Source organism: Musca domestica, unplaced genomic scaffold (genome assembly GCF_030504385.1).
Source record: "Musca domestica strain aabys unplaced genomic scaffold, Musca_domestica.polishedcontigs.V.1.1 5, whole genome shotgun sequence".
NCBI lineage: Eukaryota > Metazoa > Arthropoda > Insecta > Diptera > Muscidae > Musca > Musca domestica.
In genome coordinates, this window is record NW_026712346.1 from 12,301,880 (window position 1) to 12,316,917 (window position 15,038).

The following is a 15,038-nucleotide window of genomic DNA, read 5'->3' on the forward strand; positions in this document are numbered from 1 at the left end:
TTAGCGGAATTAAAAAATGCGATTTTCGACATGTATATATACATACATAGAGATGCTAGGTAGGTATCTCTTGCAATCGTGTTTGTCCCCAGGTCCAGGTAAAGGGTGTCTAATTCATATGCCTAAGTTAATACGACTCCCTCTGATTGTTTTATGGTTTCATCAACACACTCATTTCGTTTAGCATTTTTAGCCATCAGTCAGTGTCCGGTACCGGAAAAAGGAACTAATATTAATTGAATTTTCCGTTTCCAGTACAAATTTCACAGCTCCAACTCTTTGAAAACAATATTTCAATAACTTTTACTACTTTTTGCATTTTTTAACATGAATTTTGCTAAACTATTTTTTTCACTATTTTCTTTACAAAAAAAATCAGAGTTTCAGCTCTTCCAGATCGCTCAGAGCCAAGTAGAAAATATATTGCCTTTTTCAACTTTTTTTTATCTTTTACGATCATGAAAATATTTTCAGCGGACAATTTTGTTTATCGTACCGCAAACTATACAGTGTTCTTGGTCCTCGCAATCGCTCTACAGCTATGCCATATTGAGTGAATTTTAGAATTTTTCGTACACTTATCATTCGAATTTACAAACAACCCTTTGGATTTGTCAAGGACCCTCATTCCAAATCTCAGATTTCCAGCTCTATCCCATCCCCCAATTCCAAATTTTGTACCATTTAGTACTTTTTTAGAGCAAATTTCCAAAACCACCGTAATAATAAATTTTAGATTTCCAACCATATCCCATTCTCATATAAGAGATTTAGTTCTTTTCGTACTTTTTGTGTAACATACTTCCAAGACCACATTCAAATCTCAACCGAACTCACTCACAGTCTCCCCGATATCAACATTCAAAAATTCTAGCTTCATTCATTCACCCAAGCCCGAATTGTAGATAGAATCACTTTCTGAGTCGATTTATGCATGTCAGCCAGGTCGTATTTTTTATATATTTATTGTAGCAATATATATACCGGACCGAGTTTCACCAAATGGTTATTGCTCACCATTACATATATGGTGAGCAATAGCCGTAAAATCGGATGAAGATGTATATCGAAGCTATATAAAAATCTGAACAAGTATCCGATGCCCTGTATCAAATATCATTGTTGTGAAGTGTGCAAAAGTGAGGGACTTTTGCACCAAATCGGATGAAACATATATATGGGAGCTAAAGCTATATCTGAACCGATTTTCAGATATAGCTATAGCTCCCAAATTTGATATACTTCTAGACATGCCAAAATTCATGTCATTTGGCCGGATATTGGCCATTTGGTGAACAATTAACACGAAATCGGTTGAAGGTAGATATGGGACCTATATCTACATTTGAACAGATTCTCACCAATAGGTGAGGGTTCGTTCTTGGGCCAAACAAAAATTGTTTGGAAAATTTCATCTCAAAGGGAAAATAAATGTGACATGATTTTTTCACAAAAACACATGGACAGACGGACTGACATGCATTCATCGACTCATAAAGCGATTCTATGAAGATCCTCAAAAGTAACTACGAGTCTACCTCGCTTCCTTCTCCATGTTATAAACAAATACACAAAGGCATAATACCCTTACCACTATGTGGTGTAGGCTATAAAAACAAGAGCAAGGAACAACAAGTAAGACAACAACAACAACACTAATACTGGCATTAGTTATCATATAGTCGTATCCGCCTTGAGCATGCATTTGATATGTTCGCAATAATGGGTGTTATTTAATTTCAAATGTTTTCTTTTGCTTAAGATTTCTCCATTGGTCCACAACACTGTGTTTGTATGAGGTATTATGTCCTCGACAATATAGACCCATGGTGATAAAAAATCGATCGAATTGCATATGTCGTTTTAGGGGCATGTGAAATATTAAAAATATTCGATATTTGCCAGTTGAAAACTGTTCCATAATAAGGTTCATGGTGGAATTAAATCAAGGTAGGGCTATGAAACCATATGATTTTATATTTTTATGGGGTCAATATGTCCACTTTATTAGTTTATGCGTATGAATTCTTTTCAATAATAAAAGAATTGGGATGTTTTCCAAATGCTTATTGCATCGTACGCATCGACAGAATCTACAGTTTTTTTTTTTTTGCGAAATAAACCTTTAGAGATAGCCAAACAGGTAGACCTCTTTACTTACAATTTTTTCAATGTTAACCTACCTTGTCTTCATTGCCATTTAACCTATCTTGTCTTCATTGTCTTCATAATACGATGCAAGTGTATGTTACTATGGCTGGACAATTCCTGCCGGAAATATCTGGCCAATTACCAGAATTAGCATGCATAAATATTTGTATGTAAACACATCAATATTGGATTGGATTCTTTGCCAAAAAGAACGTCTAAATTATTTCTTCAAAATGCAGTTCAATTGCTACATTCACCCTTTCAGTTTTCAGTAAAGAATGTCTTGTAAATTTCATGTTTTCCGATGTTTATTTAATGTTACCCGCAATAAAATCAAACGAAATTCAACTGCGACAGATACAAAAATGCAATTCAGCTGTAATGCATTATCAAGAGTACATATCAAATGAAACGACATATGTTTTCATTTGCATTCTACTCGAAATACACAAAACAAGAAAATAAACTCACGCGTTTATTGAAAACTGTCATATCAACGCGTGCGAACAATTTTTATGCCATTCGAACCATTCCTTTTACCAACAACCTCTCGTACCTATGTACATGTTCCTTATCTATGTGTTAGACTGATTCACTGCTTTAGCTTGAAATAAGTAATAAAGCAGCTAAGTTCGGTCGGGCCGAACTTTTAATACCGTCCACCATTTGGAAAGAAATTTCAAAATGTTAAGAAGAGGATTTTGTCATAGGATGTAGTACCCGAGCTTTAAATACGAACATCAAATACGAAATTTGAAACAGTTCCGGTGGATAATGTCGCTAAAATCATCAAAACACCGAATGTTGAGAGGTACAGTTATATATGGACTATACGAAAACGTGAACCAGCATGACCCACTTTCGAATTTAACCTGCCTACTGACAAAATACACTTGTGTGAAAAGTTTTAGCCTTGTATCTCAATATGTTCGAAAGAACGGAGAGAAGAACATCGCTAAATCGACTTAGAATTTGACGCTGATCAAGAATATATACTCTGTTGAGTCTGATATGAGTACTTCGAGGAGTTGGAAATTGAATGACAAAGTAATAATATACCCTCCATAGTATGGTGGACGGTATAAAAGTATCAGTGGGTGCGAGGACAGCATTTGATCGACAATATAGGTCAGCTTTGAGCAGCCTGGAACGAAAAAGTACAAACGAAACACACGTTTCCTCTCTCGATTTTCATTTGCCGTTGATTTGACAAGGCCGGAGCGTCTCTCATTGTGAGCAAGGCTGACTTAGTTACACATTTTTCGGAACGTGCCGTTTAGATTGGATCTACATACCGCCGTCTTTACACCAAATCTAATGTCACTACAAGTATTGCAATATGAGAATGCGAAGCGAATTGGACATTTTATGAGAGTTACAATTAATAAACAAGTAAAAAAGCTGTAAGTTAGAGCGAACTTTGAATACCCTTCAGCATTTGGTACAAATTTGGCAATTTGCAAAACACTAAAATCCATTAAATATTCCGTTAAAATCTTAAAAACACCGAATGTAGCCGTATATTAGGGTCTATACGACGACCTGCATGGACCTGCATACGCAACTTTTGTCATGAGCCTGCACAGACAATTTTGTGGCATAGACTGTAGTATCCATTACGAACTTCAAATACAGACCTGCACAGACAATTTTCTGTCATAGGCTGTAGCGACATAGGCTGTCATTACGAACTTCAAATACTAAATTTAAAAGAGTTCCGGTAAATAATGTCGCTAAAATCATCAAAATACCGAATAACGGGGGGAACCGTTATATGGGGGCTATACGAAGACGTGGTTCTACATGGCCCATTTTCTGTCTTATGCTGTAGTATCCATTACGAACTTCGAATACCAAATTTGAAACAATTCCGGTAAATAATGTCACCAAAATCATCCAAATACCGCATATCGGGAGGTACCGTTATGTGGGGGCTATAAGAAGATGTGGACCTACATGGCCCATTTTCAATACCAAAAGTCCTGCAGACATAATACACATTTGAGTAAATTTTTATTAACTTACTTCATTTCGTTCGGAAGCTAGAGTGATTTCCACAGACTGACAGACGGACGGACATTGTTAAATCAACATAGAATTTGATGCTGATCAAGAATATATATACTTTGTGGGGTCTAAAGTGTATATTTCGAGGTGTTACAAACGGAATGACAAATTAAATATACCCTCCATACTATGGTGCAGGGTATAAAAATATTAGACTTTTGTGGGGAAGGTGCCAAACGGAATGGTTCCCTAGATCTAAATTTGAATTATCGGTGAACTATTTTACATTTTTGGAAAATGATAATTTTTCTACATTTTGACTCTTTGTAGGGTTGGTACCAGAAAAGTGGGCCGACATCGGACATTATACCAATGGTTGGTGTTCAAGGATAAGTGAACATGTTTTTATGATAAAAGAGAATAGCGGGGCTACCTAATGTAGATGAGAGGGAGTAGTTAAGCAGGGATCTTCTTAATACAATCCACATTAAACTGGATAAGGAAGTGTGGTGGCGGATCTCCGAATTAGAAATAAAGAATATAGAATTTTCAATTGCTGCATGCGGTATATTAGTGATAGCTTGCGGGATGTAATCTTAACTCAGACTGATAAGCAAGTGCAGAAAGCTTGCTGGCCACATGTGACATAGCTATGCGTGATTATGACCTGTCCCAAAGTTTATAATGGCATGGTGCATAGGCATGTGTGCAGTTGGTATCTATCTCTCTCTTTTACACTTAATACTAGGTTAGGTTAAGTCATATTATTAGAAGTAGTTCTTAAGAAATATTTTTAATAAATAAATTTTGTGTCTTACAAACGCTCATCAAAGGTAGACGTGGTGTCTATTAGATTACTGATCCCGGTTTACAAATGGAAAAATAGTAAATAGCTCATTCATTAAAATGTTTTAAAAGTTAAAAGTTTTTCTACACCCCGCAATACTATGTGTTGAGTATATTACATACAGGTCGCAATTATCGTCCAAACCTCAAAAGTTTTTAAATGCGGATCAGAATTAAAGCCTATTGTTTTTGAAGATGTACATTTAGGGGTTCAAATGGGACAAAAAATTAAAAATTTCCTTATTTTGCAGTCGCTCTACAGGTCGAAAATCGTTACGGAATTTTGAATGAAAAGAGAGTTAAGGACGGCAACGAAGGATGACCATCGGATTATAATTACCTGTAAAATGTATCACAGCTTTCGTGTGAAATTGTTTTGAATATCTGACGCCAGAGTGAGTAAATATTGGGCAAATGTCCCCGATCAAAAAGATAAGGGTAACATCTAGCCAGGGCTTTTAATTTCAAAAGTGAAATCTTCCTTTGCTTACTTTTTTTTATGCCCTACAACACTATGTAACACCTTATTATGTAACACCTCGAAATATTGGTTTCCCACATAGGAAAGTATATATGGATCTTCCTATCTCGCCGAGCTGAGTCGATCTAGCTATGTATGTCCGTCCGTGTGTCTGTCCATGTAAATTTGTAATTATGGCCCGATCATCACGACATTGAAAATGCAGGTGGAGATAAGGTCAGAATAGAACCCTATTGTTTTTACAGATGATCGCATAATATTTAGGGGTTGAAATGGACCAAAAACTGAAAAAATTTCCTGATTTTCCAGTTGCTCTACAGGTCGCAATTATAGACCAATCGAAGCGGAAGTTAGCATGGGTCTAGAGCTTCTTGCTGGACAGAAGCCTTCCAATTTTGATGGTCATCGGGTAATATTTAGAGGGTTAAACAGACCATATCATTTATGTTAAATAAAAGTCAAATTTTCCATTAAACCACCAATATTGTTAATCCCGGCGGAATCACAAATAGACGAACAGGTAAATTCTGACCGTTACGTAGATGCCGATAGTAAATATATCGCATATATAGCGAAAAATATACAAAATTTATATACAGAGGAAGGGCATGTTAGCTAGAATGCTTATATCTCAAAAATGGCTGGACCGATTTTGACAAATTTTGTCAATTCAGAATGCCCTATTGACGTCAAAGAATACAATCTAAAAAATCGCATAAAAAGATGCCAATAATGATGTTAAAATAGATTTTGTAGTATTTTGTGAAATTTCTTTATTTTTTTCATATTTTTTATCGCATGCAATTTTTTCAATTTGACTTATAATATTGAAGTGTATATTTTGTAATACTTTTTCACCTTACAACACAGGTTGGGGTTGTTATATACAGATTGCAATTATCGTCAGACCCTCACAAAAAAATTCTCGAGGGTAGGGTTAGGCTCAGAAGGGCTAGGCCTACTGTTTTCAAAGATGTCCGCAATATATTTAGGGGTTGAAATAGACCAACAACTAAAAAATTTCCTGAATTTGTAGCCGTTAAAAGGTTAGAGTTTGGGACAGCGGTAGAATGGACCACTACTGTTGTGTGAAAAAATACCAACATTACCTACAGGCGATATCCAAAATACACAAATAGCGAACTTCTGGCTTTTTATACCCTCCACCATACTATGGAGGGTATATTAACTTTGTCATTCAGTTTGTAACTCCTCGAAATACTCATGTCAGACCCAGCAAAGTATATATATTCTTGATCAGCGTTAAATTCTAAGTCGATTTAGCCATGTCCGTCTGTCTGTCCGTCTGTCTGTTGTAATCAAGCTATCTTTCGAATGAATTGAGATAGAAGGCTAAAATTTTGCACACACGTTTATTTTTCCAGTAGGCAGGTTAAGTTCTTAAATGGGCCATGTAGGTTCACGTCTTCGTATAGCCCCCATATAACGGTACCTCCCGATATTCGGTATTTTGGTTACTTTAGCGACAGTATTTATTTTAGCGACTACTACAGCCTAAGACAGAAAATTGTCTGTGCAGGTCCACGACTTCATATAGCCCCCATATAACGGTACCTCCCGATATTCGGTATTTTGATGATTTTAACGACATTATTAACAGGAATTGTTTCAAATTCGGTATTTAAAGTTCATGATAGATACTACAGCCTATGACAGGAAATTGTCTATGCAGGTCCACGTCTTCGTATAGCCCCCATATAACGGTACTTCCCAATATTCGGTATTCGGATGATTTTATCGTCATTGTGCACCGGAATTGTTTCAAGGTCTTCGCACAGCTCCGATATAACGGTACCTCCCTATATACGATATTTTGATGATTTTAGCTACATTATTCAACGTTTATTTCAAGTTTTCGAATTTGAATATGGTAATGGCTTATGACAAACAATGCCTATGTAAGTCCACGTCGTATAGACCCCAATAAAACATCTATATTCGGTATTTCTATACCCTCCACCTTGGAGTAACATCCTTAAATATTCGTCGTAGACCCCATAAAGTATATATATTCATAATCAGCATAAAATTCTAAGTCGATTTAACGATGTCCGTCTGTCTGTCTGTAAAAATCACGATACTGCCCACATTATTTGACGTAGATCGCCAAAATTTAGCAGAGCAATTTGTATTGTGTCTAGGATGGTTGGTATTGAAAATGAGATATAAAGGTCCACGTTTTGGTATAGTCCCCATATAACGGTACCTCCCGAAATTCGGTATTTTGATTATTTTTGCCACATTTTTTCACGAATTTGTCTAAATATTGGTTTTGTTGCCCACAATGGGTTCAAGCTCGTGGGTAAATGTGACTCGGTTATCCGAGGGTACCGTTATATGGCGGCTATATCAAAACGTGGACCGATATATCTCATTTTCAATACCAACCATACTAGACACAATACAAATTGTAATGCAAATTTTGAACCTCTACGTCAAATAATGTGGGATGTATCGTGATTTCAACAGACAGACGGACAGACAGATATCGTTAAATCGAATTTAATGCTGATCATGAATATATGTACTTTATGGGGTCTACAACGAATATTTAGGGGTGTTACATACGGAATGACAAAGTTTAATTTTTCAAGGTGGAAGGTGTAGAAATTTCAAGAAAACATTCGAAGAATTTGGTCCGGCAAGATGCGACAGCCAGTGTTGTTTTTCGTTTGTTGTGTGAAAATATCTGAAATTACATTTATGGTTAAAAGTCGTCCCAAATTTCCTAATAAAAATGCAGTAAAATTCGTCGATGTCTAGATCTAGTATTCGAGTGGTATATCATTTTTTCTGCTAATAGGAGTTTGCAATACCAAATTTCATTGAAATGTGCGCAAATGTGCACTCATATGGACAATTTGCTGATATTCCGACGAATGTCGGAAGGTGCCTTTGTATGGGGTCAACACAAAAACTTGGATGCACATTGAAATGATGTTTCCTACATACTGGGAACTCAAACTACCAATTTACAGCAATTTCGGATCAAAACTATGACAAAATGTGGATTTATATAGCCAGTCTCCAATACCGCAACTATATCGAAGTAAAATTTAACTAACCGACTTTATTTCGTTTTCAAACTAGAGTGCTTTCAAAAGAAGAACGGGAATAGCTAAATCGACATAGAATTCTATGCTGATCAAGAATATATATACAGGGTGAGATGAAAAAACTGCAAGCAAACTGCTGTCATTACTAAGCCACTCGCCCGACAGCTGTTAAAATTATTCCAGTGACAGCTAATTATATTGTTTACAAGCGTACAAATGCATTTTGGTGACAATTTTCCAGAAAAAAAGTTATTCGTGGAAATCAATCGTGATAGTTTTTTTTTTGGCTGGAAAACCACAAATAAATCTTTTGTGTCTCGTACAATCGCTCGTTACCGTGATACTGATAGCGTAGCCCGACGTCAAGGAAGTGGACGGAAGAAAACAGCAACATCAGCAGAAATGGTTCGAAAAGTAAGGAAGCGACTTGATCGAATCCCCCGTCGCAGTGACCGAAAAATGGCTCGTGAGCTGAACATATCGCAACATTCCATTCGACAAATATTGAAAAATGAGCTCGGTTATAAAGCCATTGATATGCCAAAAAGTGCAAGAACTTACACCGCAACAGAAAGAAAATTGTCTCAAAAAGGCTAAAGAGTTGCTTCGCTTGGCCGAAAGTGGTGAAATGCCGAATTTGGTGTTCTCCGATGAGAAAACATTCGTTGTCCAGCAGTTTGTAAACAAACAAAATGATCGTGTTTACTTGCCAAAGAGATCAGCTGAAAATGTGCACCGTCGGTTGGCCACCAGAACTCAAGCGCCGGCCATGGTGATGGTGTGGGCCGCCATAAAAGCCGATGGTCGCTCTCCGCTCGTATTAATCGACCGTGGCATCAGAATAAATGCCGAATATTATCGCGAAAATATTCTGGATGGTGTATTAAAGCCTTGGGCTCGCAAACATTTTGGCCGCAGACATTGGACATTCCAAAAGGACTCAGCATCATCACAATCAGCACGCGCCATCCAAGGATAGTTACAAAATGAGGTTGCTCGCTTCATTTCCAGCGCACAATGGCCACCAAAATCTCCGGATACAAATCCGTTGTACTATTGTGTCTGGAGTATTTTGGAAAGCAAGGTCGGCACTAAAAATACCAAAGTGTGGGTCACCTCAAGCAAGCGCTTCGCCGGGAATGGGACAAAATACCGCAGAGCAGTATTCGGGTAGCGTGTTACGGTTTCATTGGCCGTTTAAAGGCCATAATTCGTGCCAAAGTTGACCAATTCGAAGAAATCTGAACTTATTCAAAAATATGATGCTATTTCCGACATTTTTTGCTTTCATTCAATAAAATTTATAAAAAAAAACATGTAAAAATTATGGCGTTTGACTTTGTTGCAGTTTTTTTTATCTCACCCTGTATACTTTGTGGCGTCTAGAATTTCGATGAGTTTCAAACGAAGTGACAGACTTAATATAATACCCTCCATTATTTTGGCCGGAATTCGGAATTCAATAGTCGAACGAGTTATTGCCTTCAAAACACCATAAACTGGCTCTTACCTTTATATGGGTCAAGTACCAAATTTATTAACTTATTTAATAATTTTTTTTTTATTTTTATTTATTTACTGTTTCCTGCACAACAAGATTGAAATCTTTTAAGTTAAAGTGCAGAATTACAAATGTACAACATGTCCGATTTATAATGAGAACTATCAATGTACAATGAAAATTAAACTAAATTATATTGAATATGTTTTAAGAGAATTTGTGAATACATTAAAAGGTTTAATAATAGAAGAATATTAATTATTCGAATGAGTAAAATACGTCATTGAATTTGTATGATTGTTTCACAAGTTTGGATGTATTTATGTCTGTAGTTTGCCCTTAAAGGTATATGCAGTTGCTGATGCTTTGCAATTCATGAGGGAGAGAATTCCAGAGACGTGAGGTAAGCTTCGTCTTGTCAGTGGTACGAGTTTTCCTAATAACGAGCTATACTATTGAAGGTTATGTTAGGTTTTCGTCTACCCTGGGAGTCACAATTTTCAAATAGATCACGTGCATAAATTAATCCAGGCACTTAGTAAATTTTAGCAGAGAGGCATCTAATTTTGAGTGGAGTAAATATTTCAATATTTTGTATCCTAAAAATTTCCCTAGGCATTTATTTATGGTCAAACCGTTAACGCTCGCCCAATTGCTAACTCTGTTTAGATCGTTATTATTAGGGTTATGGATACACTGGCTAACTTCACCAACAGAGCTGCTTACGTGTATATAATGTGAATGATGGTGGCCCTATGTTAGACTCTTGTAGGACTCCTTTTGTAACTGCCAAAAATTTGTACATATCATTAGAAGAATATACAGATTGTGTTCGATTGGAAAGATATAAACTGATTAGGTTTATTAAGGTGCTAGAAAAATGAATGAAGAGTCTGAGTATATGGCAGAGAGTTCACCGATCAACCATTTCGAATGCTTTGGGGTGGTCAAGTAATACAAGAAAACATGCATACCGCGATTTTAAATCAGTTAGTAATGATTCAGGGTGAAGGTATTCTGAAAGCTGTTAAGAATTATTTTCCCAAGGACCTTGGACAAGAATGGTAAAATAGTACTCGGGCGAAACTCCATATCAGGTTTGGGTACATGTACAATTTTTGCATGTTTCCACATGGTTCGAAACGTATAGGTAGACAGGATGGCATTGAATGCATGAGTGAGGTAGGAAGTAATATCCGATTGAACTTGGGATCAATTTCATTCGGGTATTTTCGGGCTGATCTAGTTATTCTTCGATTACTTAACACTTAATTGGAACTTATTGGAATTCCGCCTCCACAGTTTTTTCAATTTTGTTTTTTTTTTTTTTATTTGAATGAATGAATATGAAATGGATGTTTACCGGGTTTGATCAGAAAACGAGAGGTCTTCCATGACCCTCCGTGCTGCTTTGGCCCAATGTAACCCGACGTTGAAACGCTGTATGAAATAAGCTATCAGAAGAGCTTGACGATGAGCAACAGATGATTGAACACTTCTGTACATTTTATAGCAGTCACTACTACGTTAATTCTTCTGATACAAATTTGTAGCAGAAAAATAATTTCGAAATAAGTAATCAACTCAACATGTCATCCAAAATATGAAGGGAACGTTACAAGCCCAAAAGAAAAAGAAATTATACCAAAAAAAAATTAAACTCCAAATGTTTTCGTCCACAAGACCAAAAAAAAAAAAAAAAAAAAAAAACATTTCTCGATACGGTATCTCTAATTGAGAAATACATAAAGATAAATTAATGAAAATAAAAAAGGAATAAATTCTGACAAAATGCGATCGTGCCAGACACAGACACTCATGCCAATAAAAAATGGACAACAAAAAACTACGCCAAACTGTTCCAAATATCGCTGATAACATTTTGGATGACAAAACCAAAAACAAAACTACAAACAAGATTTATTCGACCAGCCCAATACGCAGTGCAAAAGAACCACCCAAACACTAGACAGGTCTTAGACTGCATACGCACGATGGGGCACCTACTCGTGCCTCTGCTAGAACCTGCTGTGGAACAACCAGCAGTCAGTCACTCATATATAAATGTCGACATTTAGTTGGCAAATATCATAGTTCAGCTCAGGAGTTGCAAGCGATACAACCAGTGAAGCACAAAAGTCAATAGGACCAAGCACCACAACAGTCATCCTTGCGGAACACACAAACCCTCATCAGCTAAAATGTTCAAGGTAACTAACAGATCAACGAAACAAATGGACACAACACTCACTTATTTCCAATTCTTTACAGTTATTCTGTCTCCTGATTGTCGCCACCAGTGCTGTGCTTGCCATCGAATACCCATTGGGCCATGGACTGCCCTACCATGCTCCTGCGGCCATAATCAAGCCTGCCCTGATCAAGACAGTGGAAGTTGAAGCGCCGGCGCATTATGACTTTTCGTATTCTGTGCATGACGAACACACCGGCGACATTAAGAGCCAAACCGAATCCCGCAAGGGTGACCAAGTCCATGGCCAATATACTCTGGTTGATGCCGATGGCCTCTTGCGTACCGTAGACTATACTTCGGATGCCCACAATGGCTTCAATGCTATCGTACGACGAGAACCTTTGGGCCACAAGGTTGTCAAAGCCATTGCTCCCGTTGCCAAAGTTCTACCCCTGGCTCACTACCACTAACTGAACTGACGTGATGTGAAGTCAACGAAACATAATGAACGGCCATCTGTCGCGTTGATATCGCTCATGACTGCTAATCGACCGATTATCATCCTGTACAAGACCTTCCAACCAATCTTCCGACACGCTGCCTTGTCATATCTATTGCTAAGCACATACCTTCCATTTATTTGTACTTCTTTCCCATGTATTCTTCTTGATCGAATGCGTTCGCCATACCCATACACCTCGTCCCACTGGCACCCTTGTATATACATATAAACATATATTTTTAATTTGTTTACTTCATCTATGCATAATTAATAGTAATCTAGTTACATACATACATATGATGCATGCGGATACAAGTATAAACGCTAGCCAAAACACAGTCAACACACACACACACTCTTTTAATAAACAAAGGAAATTCGATTAAATAAAATCGAAAACTTGAATACAAATGTAGTTTGAAATAATCATGTCGTGATTGCGTAGCATACTTTAAGGCAGGACAAAATAATAGCTTAACAGAACTGTTCAGAGGTTCTACAATACAATAAACAAAGTTACAGACGAAGAAAAACTCAGAATTATTCGAAGACGATTTTTGGGAAACCTCTTCAGATTTTGTTGCATATTTTTGTTTGACGATGAAGTTTTCGATTCGATAACCATATGCAGTATCTTGTTTATTTGCCGTTTAAACAGTTTGATAGACACTGCGAACTTTTTTTTCATATTTTCCCCTTAATTGTTCTATATTTTTTAAATGTTTAAAAGAGGGACAAATTTTTATGGTAAAGCAATTGGCAATTTAAAAAAAAATAAAATCCGTTAAAAATTCTATTGAAATCTAAAAAAATACCGAATGTAGGGTCTATAAGACGGCATGGACCAGCATAGGCAACTTTTGTTACAAGCTATTACAATATTCAAATGCGAAACTTGAAAAAAATCTGTTTATAATGTAGCTAAAATCATCAAAATACCGAATATAGGGAGGTACCATGGGGGTTATAAAACGTAGACCTGCACAGACAATTTTCTGGCATAGGCTGCAGTATCCATTACGAACTTTAAATACAAAATGTGAAATAATTCCGGTAAATAATGTCGCTAAAATCATCCAAAAGCCGAATATCGGGGGTTCCGTTATATGGGGGCTATACGAAGACGTGGATCCGCACAGACAATTTTCTGTCATAGGCTGTAGTATCCATTACGAACTTCAAAAACCATATTTAAAAAAGTTCCGGTAAATAATGTCGCTAAATCATCAAAATACCGAATATCGGGGGAACCGTTATATGGGGCTATTCGAAGTCGGGGACCTGCACAGACAATTTTCTGTCATAGACTTCAAATACTAAATTTGAAATAGTTCCGGTAAATAATGTCTCTAAAATCATCAAAATACCGTATATCGGGAGGTAACGTCATATGAGGCTATACGAAGACGTGGACCTACATGGCTCATTTTCAATACCAAAAGTCTTGCAGACATAATACAGTTTTGAGTAAAATTTATCAACCTACTTCATTTCGTTCGGAAGCTAGAGTGATTTCCACAGACGGACAGACGGATTTTCGTGATTTTCAAACGGAATGACAAACTTAATATACCCTCCATACTATGGTGGAGGGTATAAAAAAGCAGCTAAGTTCAGCCGGACCGAACTTTTTATACCATCCACCATTTTGAAGAACTTAGAAATATTTCAAATGAAATCCCTTGAAAAATACAGCTCAAATGAAACCCGTTACATTGGGGCCATACGAAGACTTGGTCCTGCATAAGTAATTTTGTGTCATAGGTTGTAGCATGGTAGAAAATATAGGTAGATGCATCAACGCTTGGGAACATTGATATGTCAAAATTTTTAAAATGTTTTGTCAAAAACAAGTAGATTTTTATATGTTTTCTTATACGACGCAAATCGCAGGTTGTAATCTTTGCAAATGTCAATGATTTTTCATTCAAGATTTTCAATTCCAAAATCGGTTTGACATTTCATTGTCCCAGCAGCTGTGTCGATGCGACTACCTGTATTCTTCTACCATGGGTTGTAGTAACGGTTCCGAACTTTATATACGACATTTGAAACACTTCCGGTGAATATTGTCGTAAAAATTATAAAAATGCCGAATATCTGGGGGTACCGTTATTTGGGCGCCATACTAAAACGTGGACCTATTTAGATAATTCTCTTCCAGCGCATTAAGTACTCACAAGGAATTCCTTGTGTGAATTTTCAGAATTGGAATTTTCAAAATACCGAACATCGGGAGGAAACGTTATATGAGGGCTATACGACATCGTGGACCTATA

At 36.8% G+C, this 15,038-nt stretch overlaps 1 protein-coding gene across 1 annotated transcript; it reads left to right on the forward strand.

The window, feature by feature from the left end:
* The first annotated feature begins 12,264 nt into the window (after nucleotides 1-12,264).
* Nucleotides 12,265-13,104, forward strand: LOC101898730 (cuticle protein). The gene is made up of 2 exons (XM_005187284.3): nucleotides 12,265-12,273; nucleotides 12,335-13,104. The coding sequence occupies exons 1-2, from the start codon at nucleotides 12,265-12,267 to the stop codon at nucleotides 12,725-12,727; spliced, it is 402 nt and encodes a 133-aa protein (XP_005187341.1). The 3' UTR covers nucleotides 12,728-13,104.
* The last annotated feature ends 1,934 nt before the right edge of the window (nucleotides 13,105-15,038 follow it).